Consider the following 20,830-nt stretch of genomic DNA (forward strand, 5'->3'; position numbering starts at 1 on the left):
ATTTTGATCCATCTACATACCTCCCCCAAACCGTAGCAACAACCGAACACACTGACAAGAATATGATCCGAATCTTTATCTCCATTTACTTACATATACATTTACAAATGGCGGAAATAGTTGTTGTTCCACCACATTGGTGGAAAATCCCCCCCCCCCCCCCCTTTTTTTAATTTAATGTTAGTATAATATAATATAATTATAATTGTCCTTCCAAAAATTATTACTTCGTTCTCCGTTCAAAATTACGCTTTTGCCCTCAGTTCAAAATAAATTTATGCTTTTGTCCACAGCTAAAAATTACGTTTTCGCCCTTAGTTCAAAACTATGATTTCCCCCCAGTTCAAAACAAAATTTTGGTTTTGCCTCCCAGCTAAAAATTACGAATTTGCCCTCAGTTTAAAATTATGAGTTTGCCCTCTTTTAAAAACTTATGATTTTGCCTTCAGTTAAAATCTAAAATCTGGAGTCTTGCCATCGTTTAATTGTTTTTTTCAAAACTATAGTAGTTTTTTATTTTACTTGGTTTACTCAATCTAACTTTTTTGTCAAGTAGGTGTCTGACACTCGCTCATTGTTTATGACAATTTACTATTTCGCCCCAGCTCAGGCTTGCCATCCTTTTTTTTAGCAAAATTATGGCAGTGTTTTGGTTTAATTGGTTGAGTCGATATAATTTTTTTGAGATCGTGTTATAAGTAGTATGTACAAGTAAACTAAAATACATGCGTACATATTATTAAACTAAGAAATATTCGGCTTAGCGCCCCGCAACGCGGGCGGGGCATCCAACTAGTTAGGACACATACTTGAAAAAAATCCTTGTCTAATTCTGCTATAGATACATGATGGCCCTTATTTAACCCGAGCCCATTCCACACACAACCCAGACCCGAGCCCACATTCTCAAAAGTCACGTGAGTATCACGTGAGGAGTGATTAATAAATAACACGTTGTATTGATTGGAGGGTAGATATGATGCGTGATATTAAAGCCAGACAAATATGGTTGAGTGCAGGGTGGGTATCTCTATTTCAAAACGCAGAATCTGCACCTGCTTCTTCACTATATATACACATACATACATACATACCACCAACTCATAACTCATTCATACTTCATTCTCTCTTGGGTTTTCTAAATGGTATGTTGTTGTTCAATGAATATAACACGTTGAACTTTGTTATGTTATCTTGTAGAATAATATGTTCTTTTTATATATATATGTGTGGTTGTTTTGTGTTTAGGCTTTGCCGAATCAGCAAACCGTTGATTACCCGAGCTTTAAACTTGTTATTGTTGGCGATGGTGGAACTGGTAAGCTTTCTGGATTTTCTATATATGCTTTTGAATCACAGTTATTAAAGGCGCTAGGCCTCGCTGCACTCAAGGCGCACAGGCCTCGCCTTGGGCCTAGACGAAAAAAAAGAGAGGGTGCGCACGATGAAAAATATATTATGTATTAGAAAAATTATAATATTCTTCAAATAAAATAAACAAAACTATTATATAACATTTAATATCATATATTTTGTACCAAAAGTTCCAAAATATTTAGGTAGCGTTCGTTTCATGGAATGGAATTAGGAAGTTTTTCTTTGTAAAATTGATCTTGGTTGGGGGAGGGAGGAATTTGAAATCCCATGAATTTCTTTAATCAATGAAATTTGTGACTATTTCAACATTCCATTCCATTCCTTCATTAGAGTGAAGGAGTTCTAAGGAATGTTGAAATAGTCACAAATTTCATTGATTAAAGAAATTCATGGGATTTCAAATTCCTCCCTCCCCCAACCAAGATCAATTTTACAAAGAAAAACTTCCTAATTCCATTCCATGAAACGAACGCTACCTTAGTGTACTGGTGTAGACGGTGTAGAAAAGTAGTTTGCCTTAGAAAAAAAGTAGAAACCTAGCTAGAATTTTGCCGGAAAATATCATAAATCTAGGAATCTCGTTGAAATATGCGCCGAAACCATCCCCTGGAGAATTAAAGTGCAATTGCCTCGCCTCTCCAGGAAAATCGGCCTAGGCGCAAGAGGCGACGGCTTTTAACAACTATGCTTTGAATATGTTGGGTAATATTGTAATAATATTATTAATATTATCATCTTTTGAAGTTTCTATGATTAGTTTGTAGTTTTTAAATAATAGTTTCAATACAACTTTTGTGTTTAGGGTATAGGGTATATGGCTATGGTTTAGATTCATGTTGTTATGTGTTTTTTTTTTCTTTTTTTTGTGTCATAAATGGAGTTTATCTTTCAAATGGAATGATTTGTTTATAACTATAAAACCATGTTTTGCGTTACTTGACATAAGAAAATTGACGTCCAAAGGGATGCAACACAAAATGTCCTTTTTAGTACTCGCTCCGTGATACTGTATCTATATCAGAAAAAAAAAATCATGTACCGGAGTGGATTATTATTTGTGCAATTGGGTGGTTTCATTTAAGCACGATTATGCGTTTAGGTGTAGACGTGTAGTTTCAATCTCAATTTCGTTAATCGGTATTACTGTTTGCTGTTTTGGTTAAGCCAGATTATTTTTGGTGGCTCTTTACATAAAACTAGAATGCTTTAAAAAGAAACTATATGCTTTATTGGGTTTGGAAGTTCAAATCTTTAACAAAATCTTGGCCTTTTTGTATAGTAAAACCCTAAAAAAATAAAAAAAAAAAAAAAAATTCACAATTTTTAACAGGCTTGTAAACTGGTTTGGTTATAAGCACCACTACACAAGTTTATATCAAATGTTAATTTTTCTCAAGTTGTTGCTTTTAATATATATATATATATATATATAGGGTTAGGATCATGTGAGAAGAAGTAGGCTATTTGAGAAATTTGAGAAGAAATCTGGACCACACATTTTTCCTAAGCTTTTCGTAATATACACATATGTATAGTGTAAAATTGACTATATACATATATGTATATTTAATTATACACATATGTATATAGTCAATCGTAATCTATACATACGTGTATATTACGAAAAGCTTAGAAAAATGTAAGGTCCAGATTTCTTCTCAAGATTCTCAAATAGGGTGCTCTTCTCTTAGGATCTCTACCCTATATATATATATATATATATATATATATATATATATAGAGAGAGAGAGAGAGAGAGAGAGAGAGGAGAAGGATCCGTTAGGAACCACCCTTTATTGCGAGAACCAGTGTGAACACAACCAAAAATACCTAAAAAAATCTAAAAAACACACAAATTTTTTTTAATATTTTTTTATAAAAATCGCTACTTTTCGTTAATAAAAAGAATTTAAAAAAAGGATTTTTTTTGACCGGAGAACAGATATAGCTCGAGTTTTAGTTTATAGATTACCTACCGCGTGTGTTTAAAGATCAGAATTATAGTGTTAATTGTTAAATGCTTCTGTTGTTTTGATTCTGCAGGAAAAACTACATTTGTGAAGAGGCATTTAACCGGAGAATTCGAGAAGAAATACGAACGTGAGAACTTGTAAAATATTTTTACTTTTTTTTTAAGTTTATGTAACAAACTTTCTGCTATATAACTTCACTATTTTTCATCATGGTTAGCAACAATCGGTGTGGAGGTTCACCCCTTAGATTTCTTCACTAACTGTGGCAAGATTCGGTTTTACTGCTGGGATACAGCCGGGCAAGAGAAATTTGGCGGTCTTAGAGATGGATATTAGTAAGTAATCTTTCGTTTTAACATGTAAATTCTGTTTTATACATCGGGCTCGAGTTTCGTTCTATTCAGAAAGGGATGGCGGCGCAGTTTATTGCTCGTCTACCTGCTATCCTTATGTAATTTGCCCTGATGATTGGAATGAAAATGCCTTTATTTAAAAAAAAAAAAACGGGTTGATAAATATTGGTGAATTAACAATAAGAATGAATTGCAGTATTCATGGTCAATGTGCTATCATCATGTTTGATGTAACTGCTAGATTGACTTACAAGAATGTTCCGACGTGGCATCGTGACCTATGCAGGTTTGTGTTTAAAGATTCTGTTTGTTTTTTGGTATGCAATGCAACAGTCTCGTTGAAGGGTATTTTAGACATTTTAACTGTTGGGCGAATGTTGATAGGGTATGCGAGAATATCCCGATTGTACTATGTGGAAACAAGGTTGATGTGAAAAACCGTCAAGTGAAAGCGAAACAAGTTACATTTCACAGAAAGAAAAACTTGCAGTATTATGAGATATCCGCAAAGAGTAATTACAACTTTGAGAAGCCGTTCCTCTACTTAGCTCGGAAACTTGCAGGGTAACTATTGACAACTCCTTACTATTAATATTTGTACGTTAAAAAAAGTTTATACGAGTTCTGACGTTTTTTTTTTTTTTTTTTTTTTTTTTTGTGATTAGGGATGCAAACTTGCACTTTGTTGAGTCTCCTGCACTTGCTCCACCGGAAGTTCAAATCGATATAGTTGCTCAACAGCAGTAAGTTCAACTTTTGACCAACTACAGTAGTTGTCGGCTTGTTAGTTTAGGGGTGTGAATTTCTGACACGACACAAATTTAACACGACATTTGCGGGGTTGTTAGTCTAGATGGTTTTGGGCCATTTTCGGGTTGACCCGTTTGACATTTGTTTTTATATATTATAAGGAAGTTGTATTATTATGTCATAATAACTTAAAGAGTAAATTACGTTTTGAGTCCCTGTGTTTTAGTGGTTTTAATCACTTGAGTCCAAAATCAAAAAGTTTAACGCCCTGAGTCCCTAGCCATTTATTTTATAACGTTTTGACTCCAATTTTGTTTAATTTATAACGATTTGAGTCCAAAAAAATTGGACTCAAAAGGTTAAAATTTGGATTCAAAAGGACTCAAATGGTTAAAGAAAATGCTTATAGGAACTCAGGTCGTTAAACTTTTTGCTTTTGGACTCAACTAGTTAAAACTACTAAAACACAGGGACTCAAAAAGTAATTTACCCTAACTTAAAACTAATTGTATATTTTATGTCAAAGTTTATAAGATAAAAAGACAAATAAGTATTAGTTTTATGATTTAAACATAATTAGATACAATTGAAATTTTTGTTGTACATTGTAATTTGGTGTGTCAAATGCAAGAAATAAGTTTTTTGTGTTTAACGGGTCGTGGTCGTGTCAACTCATGTTAATCAGGTCATGTTTGGTTTGACCCGTCAACCTACAAACACGACGTATTTAACAACCCTACTTGTTATTCAGGTCGAGTATTTAACTATTTATTTACTAAGATGCATATGATTGTTTGTCTTGTAGGCATGAAGCTGAGCTTGCACAAGCTGCAAACCAACCCCTTCCAGATGATGATGATGATGCTTTTGAATAGAGGAAAAATGGCTACTTTGGTTTAAAAAAATATATATGACTAAGTTAAGTGTGTTTAAAGAATATTTATTTGACATTTGTTACTGTCAAAAGTGTTTGGTTATAATAATTATTTCTCATAGATCTTTATCGATAAATATACTATTAGATGATACCCGCTCTGATTATCCAAACATACATACCCATTTGTCCAAACTATACCCGTAAACTTTTTTTTCTTTGTGATCGGGTGAGGTAGTACTCCGCTAATCTATTAAAAAATTATTTTATATTTCTGACGTTTTAGATAATAAAACAAAAATAAAAATTATAATATAATATAATGAAATTTACTTAGCATCCTAACGAGTAATTTACAATCGAGTGTGAGACTGAGATTTCTTGTAGTCGTCGGCCCATTACCATCACCCTAGGTAAACAAAGGATGACGCGTCTTAGCCAAATGAGGCCATCACAATAGGTTTGAGCATCGGTTCCGAACCTTCAAGAACCGGCCACACTGAAACCGGAACCGAATCTTGATAATCATATGAACTAAAACCGAACCGTGATAGGCACCTTCGGTTCAGGTCCCACGCGGGTCCAAAAGTCCCTATGCTATTTGCCACTTGATCTGTATCTATCATGCCATCTCTACCTTTCAACATCTTTATCTATCTTGCCATCTCTACCTTTCAACATCCCCTGTCTTTTATTTTCAAAAAAAAAAAAAAAAAAAAAAAAAAAAAAAAAAAAAAAACCCTAGTTGCCAGCGGTTATAAGCAGCACCGAACTGAAATCGATTGTGCACACATATAAAGAGCCGATAACTGACCCATAAACGAAATGGTTCTGTCCAAGAGGTTTTTTGGGTCGGCTCCAAGGTTCTGGCGGGTCTGAATCGCCAAACGCTTATCCCTACGTCACATACTTATGCTACAAATTTTAAAGGGTATTACATACTAGTCACATAAATATGAACTGTAAGAACTTTCATAAATATATGGATTGTGACAATAGGATCAATTTATTATTTATTATAACAAATAAAATAGCAACACCACATACCATCAACTACAACATGTCACATTCCTCAAAAGAGTATAGAAATATTAGCTTCTTTGTTAATTAAATCAAAGATAAATTAAGATAAATTAATATTAGAGTGGTGGCTAGTGATTAGTGAATGAGCCACTATGACTATATTTTTTTTTTTTATAATTTTTGAGATTAGTGCCAAATGGCAACAAACTGTCTTATCTGTGTAGCAAATGGATAAGCTCATATCAAATGTCCCACAGCTTTTTCCAAGAGAAAGACAGCCAAACCCTTTGGAAGCAAGAGATGCATGCCTCCAATTGTCACTCTGGAAAATGTACACCATTCATCAATAACATTCTTAAAAAAAAATGGTAAACTATACTTCACGTACTTTAAGTTTCAGCAAAATTTCAGACGTTATCCTTTATGTCATAATTTCTTTACATCAGATGTCTTTTATGTTTTAATATAGAGTTAATTGCTCGGATGGTCCCTGTGGTTTCACGTTTTTTTACGTTTAGTCCTCACCTTTTGGAAATAGCAAGTATGATCCTTATATGGTTTGTCATTTTGTTACTCGGATTTGACATTTACTCAGGGGACTATCCGAGTAACAAAATGACAAACCATAGGGAGCATACCTGCTATTTCCAAACTAACTGACATCTACTCAGGGGACTATCCGTGTAACAAAATAGCAAAACATAGGGAGCATACCTGCTATTTTCAAAAGGTGGGGACTAAACGTGAAAAAGCGTAAAACCACAGGGACCATCGGGGCAATTAACTCTTTAATTTATTTACAACATTTTTAGGAAGAAAGGACACCGTCTGTAAAGAAATTAGAACGTAAAGGACATCCGTTATAATTTCGTTAGGTAAAGGACATCGCATGAAATTTTGTTGAAACTTAAAGTACGTAATATGTAATATGCAATTTACCCTAAAAATATATAATAAGATTTGAACCAAAGCATCAATGTTGAATTTCACCTCATACAAGACTGGATTACATTGCATTGCATTACTAATTACAAATTTTAAAAAGTCTATGCAACTACAGAAAGAAAGCTACTTCTTACAACATTATTGAAATTGTACAAGAATCCTAATCTTAAAAGCGGCAAAAAAAAAAAAAAAAAAAACCAAAAGATGCGTAAAAGTTCACTTTTAATCAAGAATACGGGATCCAGACGAAATTAAATGCTTTAGCTCCGTCAAATGTTCATCATTTGAAATATGGAGACTAATACGAAGATTAGTCAATACCGCTTCTTTTTCCCAACTTAATGGGCCAGAAGCATATAACGCCTCCAACGTGGAACGATATGCATGTAACTCTAACCTATGAACACTTGCTGCAACTTCATGTTCGACCCGTGAAGTACTAAAAGACTCTCCGTCGCTAGACAGAATGTCTACATCGGAATGACTAGATAACTTATTATTATAACCGTCACTAAGAACACTACAACTACCAACAGAGCATTGGTCGTTATCAGACTCGTATGTTTTTCTTTTCTTGTTCTCTGTTTTATAATAACCGTTTAAAGTACAGTTAAAGGATTCTTGCGTGTATTCCTTACCCTCAAAAGCATCTACCTTTTCGAATGAATGCCTTTGACTTTGACTTCGACCGCAATCTTTCTCAGCACGTTTGACTTTCTTAGCTTTGTAATTAGATGAGCGAAACGGGGATGCCCTCTTCGAGTTCTTAAATCTAATATTGTTGTAGACAGGCAAGCAATCAACTTTCTTTTGACGAATCGTCATAGAGTAACTTGGTTCGACTTTGCTGTTTCTTAAAACCTATACGTAAACGAACATTAGTATTTTAAAAATAAACATATTTAGAAAAAAAAAAAAACAAAAAAAAAAACAAAGAAACAAGAATTAGCGAATTACCTTCCCGGCTGGAATCCGTCGATCATCATGACACGATGCACGAACCTCCTTGTTCATGACCTTCACTTTGCTACCCTTTTTAAACCTCATGGTGTGTGTATTCAACCCAAGTCTGCAGAATAAAAAAAAAAAAAAAAAACAATTTATATCTAAATCTGTAGTTAACTGATTACAATCATAACATGACACACACACAAAAAAAAAAAAAAAAAAAAAAAAAAAAAAAAAAAAAACAGATTTGAAAACAATTATTACTATGTGAAGATCCATAACTTTTTATGATCAAAAGATAATAACATAACTCAAAATCCAGTTTTCTGATGAGCAAACATTATATAAAAACACAACTGTCACAACAAAACAGATCTTGTATTTAAAACTACAATACCTCAAAAATCAAAACAAACAAATATATATTAAAAAAAAAATCAATACTTTACAGGCAATGAAGCTATTAACAAGTAAATAAATCACAACCAAACAACAGATAATCTGATATAATCCACACTAACACATCCTAATTACCATAACAGCAAAAAGTATGATCAAATTAAAAGCTGAGTATGTATTTAAAAAAAATTAAAAATACTGACAACTTTAATCCCCAAAATCTAAACTCATCAAGCAAATAAAATCAACAAAATTTACAACAATAACTCTAATAAAAAATTAAAAACAACAAAATGATGAAAAATCAAAGATTCAAAAGTACTAAATTGGGGGAAATGATTAAAGCAACAAGCTTTATGAAATTACTAACCTTTTTGTTGAAATTGGCAGAGGGATTTGTATGTATGAGTTGATTGTAAGATGAATTTGATGTTTGATTAAGTTTTGGATGACCGATTTTGTGATTTGAGTTTCTAGGGTTTGGTTGATTATAATTGTTAATTGAAAATTATAATAAGAAAAAAAATTATATATGAGGGTGGAGGGTAGTTGTGTAATATTGGAAAAGGGTTAAGCCTAAAAAAGGGAAAAGGGGAGAGAGGGGTGCGTAATGCGCGCAGGCGTACAGGATGCTTAATTCGTGTGGGAGAGAAGTTTTATCTCAATGGATAGCTTTCTTCACGCTTTTAATAAGCGCGTGTCTTTTACAAATCTATTGTTTTTTTTTTTTTTTTTTTTTTTGAGTTAAATGCATTTTAGTCCGTTTTGGTTATTTTTTCAGTTTACTATATAGGTTTTATTTTTCGTCTACGAGTCTAAAAAGATTTCACTATTATCATTTTAGTCCACTAGGTTAACTTTATTCATTTTTTCTGTTAACGAAAAGAACAATTCGGTCATTTTATATGTAATTCTGTTAACTAGAAGGGAAATTAGGCCATATAAAATGACCGAATTTCCCTTCTCGTTAACAGAAAAAATGGATGAAGTTAATCTAGTGGACTAAAATGGCAACGGTGAAAATTTTTTGGATCCGTAGGCAAAAATAAAACATTTGGACTAAACTGGCAAAATGGCCAAAACCACAAGGACTAAAATGGCATTTAACTCTTGTTTTTTTATTTAAGATTTTATAATAAATTATTCTTCGTCCCCCCGTGTGTTCCGGTGGAGGATGTAAAACTATGTTATCAACATTGCAGGGAGAGTGTAAAATCATGCTAAGTAGCAACCGAACGACGACTATAATCGAGAAAAAGCTTAAACTAAAAACACGAATTTCTACCAAGTGACTCACGTGACGTAAAACGTAGACGGAGATGAATTTACACTGACGCGTATTAGAAAAAGTCGATAGGTGTAAAAAAAACTTGAGGAACCAAATATGACCACCAAATATTGTGCTAAGTATAAACCGAATGACGAATGAAGAAAACGTAAAACAAAACTTACAAATAAAAATTAACTCATTTGACCTTTGTCGCAAATTAATAAAATACCAAAATTACATTACAAAATAAAAAACCTTAACATGTAGTATTTAAAAACAGAAAATACAAAATCATAAAAATATCACTATTCATTGTAATGTTATGAATTAACTAGAATTCACTCCCCACGTTGCGAAGGTCATATTCTAACGTAATTTGAGCTTACGCCCTAAATCAGAAGCCGAAAGCGTAATACCGTTCATTACAAATCATATAACCAAATTTCATATATACTTTATCAATCAATAAAACAACTAAATTACATTTATATTGTCTTTGACATCTTGATTTATCTTTTTGTTGATCTCATTAGATGACATGTAAGATGTGTTACTAACTTGCAAGGCAAGAACAAATAACGTAAGATCGTTTTAAAATAGGTGGAAATAGACACAACGATAAAAACAACGTTAAAAAAAGAAAGCTAAAACTAAAATAACAAAAAAAAAAATCCCATTTTTTTCATCCTATTAAGAAAAAAAATGTGATTTATGCAAACATTTGTAATGGAAGTGTCATAAGGGTATGCGGGGCGTCTTCGGGAAGCTTATGCGGGGAACGGTTTTGCCGAAATGGGGGGTGCCGCCAACCTCGCGGTGAGTTAGAGAGAGGGTAAGAGGGCGGTGGGGAGCTGCCGAAGAGAGGGGGAGGAGAGAGAGAGGAGAGAGGGAGAGCTTGACCAATCAAAAGCCTTCCTTTTTTTAAAAAAAAAAAAAAAAAAAAAAAAAAAAAAACCAACTCCCCTAATAGGGGAGTGCCCCCATCAAAAAGGGGTATTAGGGGAGTGTTAGAGGGGAGTTGACGTGGCATTTTATGGTTGGTTATGTGTAAGAGAGGGGACTCACCTAAGAGGTGAGCACCCCTTACACCCTAAGCACCACAATTCACAATTACTACAGCTCAATTCTTTCAATGTCTACCCCGGTTGATTTATTGATTTCTGTTAATGGCCTTATAGCTTAGTGACATATTGAGATGGGATATGACTTTAGGACCAATAGATCCTAGGTTCGATTCTCATAAAAGGGGTTTCTCCCAAATTATTAAGTTTCATTCCGAATTGGTGTATGGGCATTATGGCTAGTCGAGATGAATATGATCGGTTAGTTCCGCTAATGACACGATGATACTCCAGTAACTATCAGTGATCCAAATTTGCCGCTAAAAAATATTAATTTGCCGCTAATGACGGGAGATTGTCTTTGGCAAACTCTCAGTGACCTATGATCAGTATATAGAAAGTCACCTTCCAAAAAAAAAAAAACACACGTGTATCCCTCTTATGGTAACGTATAAATTATTTTAATGGTGTTTTAACTGCTTGCTTATCTTTCATTATAAATTATTTTAATGGTGTTTTTACTGAAAGTGATAAAAGAAGGTTATAAAAGGGTAAATACGAACACCAAACCAAACTGTTGTGGCAAACAAAAATATCAAAAAGTACACTGCCGTTTACAAGTTTGTCAGTTATTTTATTTTATTATTATAAAGAAGCAACAAATATAGGCATCAAGAGTTGTAACTTGTGTTTAGGGCATTTTTCAAAAAAAAAAAACTTGAATTTTTTACTTTTAACCCAAAAGGTTTTTATCTTTTTCATTTTAACCCTACATAATTTGTTTTTTTAACTATAACCCAAAACTTTTCATTATTTTCAATTTAACTTCAAAACTTTTGTTACTTATACTTTTCATCTTTCGCAAATTTCGTTTTGCGTATAGTTTAAATTTTTCGAGTTAATACGACGCAACGTGCATGTGTGGTTCAACGTTTTTACCTCTATTTTTCCATGTTTGACAGGTTCGTTGCAACACGCATATCCTAGGTCGAGTCATGTTGGTGGCCGATGACGGTTTTTGACACCGTTTTACGCCCCGCCACAACGCGGTGTGTGCTTTGGGGGGTTTTCAAAGAAAAAATGGTTATGCATATGGTTGTCGCAACGTTGGCATCGGGGGTTTTAAAAAAAAAATGATTTTTTTACTTATTACCAAAAAGTATTTAATAAATTACTTTTAACCCAAAACTATTTGTTTGTTTACTTTTAACCCAAAACTTTTTATCTTTTGCAATCTATCCTCATAACTTTTTTTACTTTCAACTTTGGTCCTTTATAGTTTTCATTTTACGCAATTTTTTCGCTATATGCTTGGTTCTAAATTTTGTGACTTAACACATCGTAACGTGCGTCTTTGGTTTAACATTTTACGTTTCGTTCTAAATTTTGCGAGTTAACATGATGCAACGTGTGTGTGTAGGTGAATGTTTTTTACATCGTCTCTTTTTCCCCGTTTGACAGGTTTAACATAACGTGCGGGTCCTAGATCGACTTAGTTATAACTAAAGAAATCCCCGCCGCATTGCGGCGGGTCTGAATCCTAGTATATATATATATATATATACAAATAATGTTATGAATTAATGTATATATAGATAATTATTATTAATTAATATAAAAAATTCTTAAAATAAAAAGAAAAAAAGTTCATATTTTGTTTTAAGATAGTTACTAGATTTTTACCCGTGCCGCGCGTTGCGGCGGCAACATCATGTTTGTCACTTCGTTACATGTGATACGATGATGATATTAACACGTGTTGCCCACGCGTGACGTGACACATTTTTAAACATTGCTACACTTACGTTAGAGACGTTAACGTGGTTAGACATAGATAAAAAGAGAATAATGTCTCGCGTATTGTGGTGTAAATTCGTAAAATGAATTTAAACAAAATAATTGAAGTGTTGGAGAATATGAGGTGTGAAGTTATTTAATAGAAATAAATCAAGAGCAAATGTGTAACTTATCAAAAGATTGGGGTTGAATGGTAAAGTGTATAAACTTGATGGTCAAAAAAAAGAAAACTTAGGACCATGGGTCACCGACATGGTTTATAAGTTTATACCAGTTATTTAACCCACGCGTTGGGACGGGGGACACGGTGAGAACTTAATCGATATTGACTCTGTTTGTTACGGGACTGGTAAGGTATTGGTAGGGTACCACCAACCGCTACACCAACCGAATCAACATGTATTCGACTGTTAGTTTTTAAAATTTGATTTTTTTGTAACAAGGGCAACATATTCATCAGTTACAAAGTTATTTACTTACATAATTAAAAATCCCATAGCTTATTGGTCTAATGGTATGGTATTCGACTCATCGTAAAAGTAAATTAAGTAATGTATGTTCAAATAGTTACAAGTAGAAAGTTAGGTAGAGTTTTGATGTAAAAAATATTGATAACATATCTAAAAAATATTAGTTAAATAAATAATTAGAAAATAAAAAACCTAAATATTAAATATATATTCAAGTTAAATAATAAGCAAAATGTAATTTGTTAATTCTAGTTAAATCAAATATTGAACGACACATATGTGAGTCATGATCCATACATAACGTGTGTTATTGTTGTGGAGCAAGTCATTATCCATACATGTGTTATATTTTCGAGGAAGTTAAGTTGTAATAATAGTAAAAAAAATAGCAAAAGTAAAAAGGAAAGAAGAATAATCAAAAAAGAGGTGGAAGAGGAATCGAACACCATATCTATGGGATAAATTTGTGTCAACTAACCAGCAGACCAAATTAGCAATTTGAATATTATGACATCAAACATTTTTATATATAGAAAAAAGATGAAGGTTGTGCTATGAAAACACAGCCACCAACATTCATCTTTAATGTTATATAAATATATATTTATATTTTAAATTATTTATTATAAGGATTAGAGAATGTGAAAATAAAAAATTGTTTTAGGCCATTTTCATTTGCTTTAATTAGTTAGATGTAAAACTATTTCAGTTTTCGTTATGTTTAATAAACTAGTTTTATGCGCAGTGCCGCATTGCGGCGCGCTCAACCAAATCATTCTTGGTGTGTATGTTTTACATCACAACTCATAAGTCAATTGTGCGGCCATCAATTGGGTGGCCAGAGGTACCGATCCCTTCAGGATCTAACAACTTGCTAACGTTTTAAGCCAGAGAGCTGTTGAAACCCTAAACACCGTTACGTTCATGTTAATTTCATTGCTCATTTCCATTGGTGGCAATTTAGTTAGTGTTGGCTACTTTTTTTTCTTTTTCTGATGTTGGTGTTGTTTATATGGGTTTGCTTTTGTTTATTTGATGTGTTTTGGGCTTTAGTTTAGTGGTTTGTTGGCTATTTGTTTATGGCTTTGGTGCTGGTTCGAGTCTACAACGTTTCCATTTTTTTCTTTTTTTTTTTTCAGTGCACAACACGTGTGCTCTTTAGGTAGGATGCAAAGCTGCCAGATCATACTTGTTATCCGGCTTTAAAAGCTTGATTTCATCTAAATTGTTAAAACTCTGAAACATATCGGGAGCCAATTGCATTGTTTAAAACAATCAGCAGATCCTTATTCCTGCATATTCCACGGATTCGAAACATTATACATTAGAAAAACATCCTTAAATGTTACATATATACAACCATGTGTCAACAAACCTGTTTTTCATGTGCATAATTCTTAAATCAAGTCCTTTATATTCATCTTCGTTTTCATTCGTTAAAGATACATCAATGGCATTGCCTTCATCAATTTTAACATCATAATCACTATTTAGATAATGTGGTGTTTCTACAATCTGCTGCTTGCTTCTTGCATCACCCTGGTTGATAAGTAAAGGCTAAATGTAACAACAAATGGAACTAAAAAAAAATACAATTTTATATATTTTAAACTTACATGCTTGTCTACCAAGATTAAACATAGTTCTCCATTGTACGGGTCCACTTTCTTATGACTCAGACTTCAAGTAGCTCCACACTTACTTTCTGTTCGCTGTATCTCAAAAATCCTTTTAGATGTCATAGTATATTTCCTGTTGCAAAAGGTAGCGATGGAAGTGTATAAAAGAAACAAATCATGTTTGTAATTGTGTATATTTTGTTAAGAAAAGATTTTTTTTGGATAATAAACACCTGTGAAAGATGAATATCACATAATAAGTCCCAAGTAGACAATAATTTTTGTTAGCCACCAAACTCATCCTGTCTAATAATGGTTTAATTTAATACTAACCAAATGAAAACTGATTCTTAACCACAAAATATGTTCAGCGTATAAGGATAGCTGCAGAAAAAGTCATGCATCATATCTATCCTTCTTTAATCCCAAAATTCATCCTTTCAAATCCACAATCCAACATTCTTAACCACAAAATATGTCCAGCGTATAAGGATAGCTGCAGAAAAAGTCATGCATCATATCTATCCCTCTTTAATCCCAAAATTCATCCTTTCAAATCCACAATCCAACAAATTTGACAAATGTACTCGAATAATTACTTTGACCTAATGGTATATGACTATATGCCGCATCATCTCGGAATCCATAAACCTCAAAGACGATGGTGGTAATTAAACATAATACACAATTGACAATCAAATTAACAATATATATATCCGCTGATTAAAAAAAAGTTAATTATTAACCTTATACAATTAATTAAGATGAGCAACAACATACATACCAGATACCCAAAAGTCAGTGAGCAGCAACGTACATACAAGATACCCAATTGTATAAGGTGCACTTGATTTTGTTACTTGTTCCGGAGGCATCTCTGTCGCAGGTGGTCACTATTGCAGACCACCCACATAAACGTGAACAACCACAACTTCATCACCGGAACCACCTTTACCCGTCACCAGCCACTGACCATGGTGCAGCCCTAAAACCGCCACCGTTAATAATTGTCGGAATCATCATCAGTAACTTGAAACAACGAAAATGAGTAAAGAGCCCAAAAAACTAACCTTTGTGGTTATCGATCTACACTGGTGTGGAACTCGCCAGAGACTCTAAATCGGTCAGCAGAGCACCAACGGTTACTGAATCAACAAATATCATCGGTTTAAGAGCCATATGACCCCGACCTAACTGTAGTTATAAGACGCACATCTGAATCAGAGTACCGGAACTTTGCCGGACCTTCACCGGAACCCTAGCAACTTCTCTCCGCCGCTTAAACGCCTTCAAAAACACCGATCTTGGTTAAAAAAACGACATGCAAAAGAAAAGAGGCTTACCGAAGACTCACCGGAAAATATGTCGGAACTAACTCGTATGGAAGTCGTCTTCATCTCCATTGAATCCGTTAACCATCGGTGCCGGTTACTCAGAAGACCATCAATACCGCCGCCATATGAGGTCATGGCAGAACCCTAGGTTCGCCGAACCGTTACCGGCATCACCGGAGAGTCCCTCGCTTTTGAGAGACGGCTGGTTTACACGTCGGCGCAGTGGCGGAGCAGACGGAACCACCGTCTCCACCCCCTTCTGTCACGCTCTCTCTCTGTCTGTCTATGTCTCTGTCTGACCTTATGAGTTATGACGACGCTTTCTTCTTTTTAAGTAATAAGCAATTGAAATTACGAAGATACCCTCTTATACTGTTCAAAAATCAAAACGTTCAAATTTTAATATGTATATAAATATAATGTGTTTACATATTAGAAAAAATAGTAATAAATGCTTATGGATCGGTACGGTTTTGTATGGTTGCATTTTTTATAAACCATAAGCCAAACTGTTTACTACGTTTTGAAAACATTAAAACTAACCGACCGAAAATTAAGTAAAAATCAGACCGTAAAACCAAACCGATGATCGGTTTGGACGATTTCACAATTTAAAACTGAACCATTAACACCTCAAATTGTTTGATCTTTTATTGTATTTCTTTGGGAATTTGTATAAACGTTTATAAGATGCTAGAACAGTTTACTTAAAGATAATTCTATATTTGAAGCGCACCTTATATTACATTTGAGACGTTGGTCATAAAATAAAAAAACAAAATTAAGCACCTCATGGACCTCTTGTTGTACGTGACCGTTGAAAGTGACCCAAATATTTGTGGTGGTGCTTTGCCATTAAACTTTGAATTTATATATATTAAAAGTTCTTTAAGTTAAAACATCATAATAGTAAATAAGATTCCCTTTTGGAAATATTTTCTTTCTTATTATCAAATACTAGTAGGGTGCCCGCGCGATGCGGCGGGGGCGACACTTTGCATTGCAACACTCGTTTGTTTCTGGTAGTTTTCTTATTCGTATAATATTTATGATAACATTATTGTGGTGGATATATGTCATAAGTTTACACATATGTAAAAGTTTTGTTCTTTTATAAAAAATAATAACCAAAAGACAAAAAATATTGTTTTTTTTTTTGTATAAAAATTAATAATCAAAAGACAAAAAATAAAAGATAAGTTGTTATAATTGTAAAGTTTGTTTATTTTATTGGTTAAATTATAAAGTATAATTTTATTCTTTAAAGTTCATAACTTTTTATAAATATCCACATAGTACTCATCCAATAAACTTTAAGTTTAAAATTTTTGTTTTTATAAAAATAAAAAATAGTATTTGACTCGTAAGTACGTTTTAGAGCTTTAACTTAAATTGTTAAATTTCGGGTTTTTACAAATATAAAAAATTTATATTTTTATAAGATTTCATAAACTGTTTTTATAAAAAATAGGATGATAAGAGTTTATATCTTTATTAACTTTATATCATACTAAGTTCAAATTTTTAGTTCCTAACTAATCTTATCTATATGAGTCTACTTTTAACTAATAATCCCTAAAAATATGCAACACAATCTACTATGTATCTAGTCAAGTTGGTAAATAATTATTTTAGAACTGACTAATATTATCTATAACAATATAGTTGAACTTATAATTCCTAAAAAAATGGAACCCGGTTTAGAATTTATCTAGTAAAGATTGTAAATTTCTGGAGTATTTTATTTATATTACTTGTTATAAAAATGTTTATAAAATAATAATTTTTTTATTAACTTTATATTATAGTAAGTTCAGTTTTTTAGTTTAGCTTTAAAGTTTATTACTTTATTACTTTTTAATTAAAAAATGCAAATTGTTATATTAATATCCAAGAATAACTGCAATAATTATTTTTTTTATTAGTTGACTTATAATTCCTAAAATTTTGGGACATAGTTTACTATTTATCTACTAAATATCGTAAATTAGTATTAAATAATTCCTAAAATTTTGGGATATAGTTTACTATCTATCTACTAATCCGTAAATTAGTATTAAATAATTTCTAAAATTTTGGAACATAGTTTATCTTCTATCTACTAAATATCAAAGTTTTGTTTTGTTATAAAAATTAATAATAAATAAAGTATAGAAAAACTGTTTTAAACATGTAAATATTCGTTTGTTAATAAAAAATACTAAACAAATGACAAAAAATAAAAAATAAGTTGCTATCGTTATAAAGTAAGTTTATTTTGTTGGTGAAATGATAAAGTTTATAATTTTATTGTTTAAAGTCCATAACTTTTTTAAATATCCACATCATACTCATCCAATAAACTTTAATTTTAAAATTTTCGTTTTTGAAAAAAGTAAAAAGTAAAAAATAGTAGGTGACTTGTAGGTACGTTTTAAACACCTTTAACTAATGTTAAATTTCATTTTTATAAATATTTAAAAAATCATATTTTTATAAAACAGTTTTTATAAAAAAAATAGGATGTAAAAGTTTATACCTTTATTAACTTTATCTTTTTATTTAAGAAATACAAATTATTCGAAAAATCTATAATATTATATAATTATTTTTTCATATCTCGTGTCGTCCAATAGTTTTTTTATAGAAGGCACTAATGGATATATACGAAATCCTCGTGGAACATGACTGTTAAATTGAATAAGTTTAGTGTGCTTTGTAAATACAATCTTGAATTTACTCCAAACCAAGAGGTAGTTTTCATGTTTTGGCCATTCTTGGTAATCGAATTTATCTCTTTGGAAATGATCAAGTACGAACATGTAAATTATATAATACGAACATGATTAAGTACTAAAGTATATTAGTTTAATCGAGATGTAAATTATAAGTGCAATAAAATAACACAAAACATAAACTTCAAATATAAAATAAACTTTATTATTCATGGGATAGTCTATATCAAACAAAAACAACTGAAAATGAAAAAAAAACATAAAAACACTTGATATATTTCATCTAAAATCTCTTCTTTTTTGATCCGTTTTTCTTGTTTGTGCTCGAATCAGCAGTATCATCTAATTCATCTTCTTTCTCATCGTCCTCAGAATCATCTAAATTTATAACCTCGACCCATTTCCATTCAGAGAGTCTGTTAGATCTTTTCTTTTGATTCTCATACTTCCGATCCTTAAAAAACAAAAATTTAATAAAAAAGTTAAAAAAATGATTAAATAAATTTAAAAAAAGAACAAATATTGAATAAAAAAGTTTAAAAAAGATTAAATAAATTTTAAAATTACCTCTTCACTAAATTGACGTTGAAGCTTAGACTTGTATGGACTGAACATTGCACCATAAGAAACAATTTCAACACTATTATCACCAACATCCTACAATAAAACACCAAATAATAACATAACGAACTTGTTAATATGAAAGATTATAAGCGAAAGTATTACTTAAAAACTAACAAAAGCTTGTTCGACAACTGGGGTGTTTAAATGGTGTGTTGAATATGAAATATCAAATAAGTTAGTATTCACATAAAAGTAAATAAAAGAAAACAATTATTCATTATTGCGATATAACAAAACTTATCATAGAACCGACCTTAGATTTTTCAATATCGCATGCTTGTTTTTTCGCATCAAGTGAATTCAGAACTGGCTCCATATTTTAAATCTGTTTAGCAATAGAAATGTAGAATTGTGAGTGTTTGCTATGTATTTATAGTAGTCCATTAGGGTTTAGTTTTAGAATGGTCATCTATTTATTTAGGAAGTTTGTTGTGAGTTTTAAGTTTTTAAAATAAGATGCACATATCCTGTTTAGTTTGTTGTGGCATGTTTAATATGAAGTTTGTTGTGAGTTTTATCTATACTTACTATATTAAACATGCCACAACAAACTGACTCTGTACAAGTAAATTAGGGAATGTTTTAGTTTATTAATGCCGTTCAAAATAAAAAACTTGGGTAAAAAACAAATGTTAATGTACGGTAGCTAGGTAATGGTCAAAGCTGGCTTGGGTAAAAAATAAATGTTGGCTTTAATCAATTGTACATTTACGCATCGGCTATTTGTACTTTATGAACGCACGGCGAAACTAAAAAAGACAACTATCGAAACGTTTAAAAAAATGTGCCGATCGTCATGGTACCTTCGGATTTTTTTAAAACATTACGGGTTGTAAGATATCGCAGGAATACATTAAAAAATTAAAGGGGGGAGGGAGTGTAACTAATTACCTATAATTATGTTAAATGTCAAGGATTTAAATGTAATAGATTGAGGGACTTAAAAATAATTATGGTTTAAAAGACCACTTTACCCTCATTCTAGGGGTTTATTTATATAAATAATGGGGGAAGAAGTTCTTAACTTTTGGGAATCATTCCCTCATGTATTATAATATAGTATAGATTGTCATCATACCGTGTCATAGATAGTTGCGGAACAGAACCAAAAGTTTCGAGTGAACGGAAAGTCATGTGACCCAATTTATATATTGTGTATAAATTTAGGCAAAATAATTGGAGGACAATCCTATATAATTTTTAAAATTTTCGGACAAAAAATAAGAAATTTTACACTTCTAACCGAAACATTGGAGGGGACGGATGAATCCCCCACTTCCCACTAAGCTACGCGCCGCG

General features: G+C 32.1%; 2 protein-coding genes and 1 long non-coding RNA gene across 8 annotated transcripts; 1 reads left to right on the plus strand and 2 right to left on the minus strand.

Annotated features, from left to right (window-relative positions):
* The first annotated feature begins 975 nt into the window (after positions 1-975).
* LOC110898535 (GTP-binding nuclear protein Ran-3) lies at positions 976-5,464 on the plus strand. The gene is made up of 8 exons (XM_022145328.2): positions 976-1,145; positions 1,249-1,318; positions 3,421-3,477; positions 3,568-3,685; positions 3,900-3,989; positions 4,088-4,267; positions 4,369-4,446; positions 5,259-5,464. The coding sequence occupies exons 1-8, from the start codon at positions 1,143-1,145 to the stop codon at positions 5,326-5,328; spliced, it is 666 nt and encodes a 221-aa protein (XP_022001020.1). The 5' UTR covers positions 976-1,142; the 3' UTR covers positions 5,329-5,464.
* Positions 5,465-6,277: 813 nt separating this feature from the next.
* Positions 6,278-9,241, minus strand: LOC110898536. 3 transcript variants are annotated; one of them, XM_035982045.1, is made up of 4 exons: positions 9,013-9,238; positions 8,253-8,364; positions 7,950-8,156; positions 6,278-6,672 (listed from the first exon to the last, which is right to left on the minus strand). In XM_035982045.1, exons 2-4 carry the CDS (start codon positions 8,340-8,342, stop codon positions 6,451-6,453), a joined length of 519 nt encoding a protein of 172 aa, XP_035837938.1. In that variant the 5' UTR covers positions 8,343-8,364; positions 9,013-9,238; the 3' UTR covers positions 6,278-6,450. The 3 variants fall into 3 exon arrangements, with proteins under 3 accessions (XP_035837938.1, XP_035837939.1, XP_022001021.1); XM_035982046.1 differs by having other exon boundaries at positions 7,934-8,156; positions 9,013-9,225; XM_022145329.2 differs by lacking the exon at positions 6,278-6,672 and having other exon boundaries at positions 7,285-8,156; positions 9,013-9,241.
* A 4,839-nt stretch (positions 9,242-14,080) lies between these two features.
* Positions 14,081-16,514, minus strand: LOC110898534. Of its 4 annotated transcripts, XR_004877443.1 has the most exons (6): positions 16,214-16,514; positions 15,930-16,146; positions 15,644-15,844; positions 14,857-14,992; positions 14,616-14,779; positions 14,141-14,532 (listed from the first exon to the last, which is right to left on the minus strand). It is a non-coding gene; the product is annotated as an uncharacterized LOC110898534 (long non-coding RNA). The 4 variants fall into 4 exon arrangements; XR_004877442.1 differs by having other exon boundaries at positions 14,083-14,532; positions 14,857-15,844; XR_002569474.2 differs by lacking the exon at positions 14,141-14,532 and having other exon boundaries at positions 14,545-14,779.
* Between the last annotated feature and the right edge of the window lie 4,316 nt (positions 16,515-20,830).

This window comes from Helianthus annuus, chromosome 13, assembly GCF_002127325.2.
Source record: "Helianthus annuus cultivar XRQ/B chromosome 13, HanXRQr2.0-SUNRISE, whole genome shotgun sequence".
Classification (NCBI taxonomy): Eukaryota; Viridiplantae; Streptophyta; class Magnoliopsida; order Asterales; family Asteraceae; genus Helianthus; species Helianthus annuus.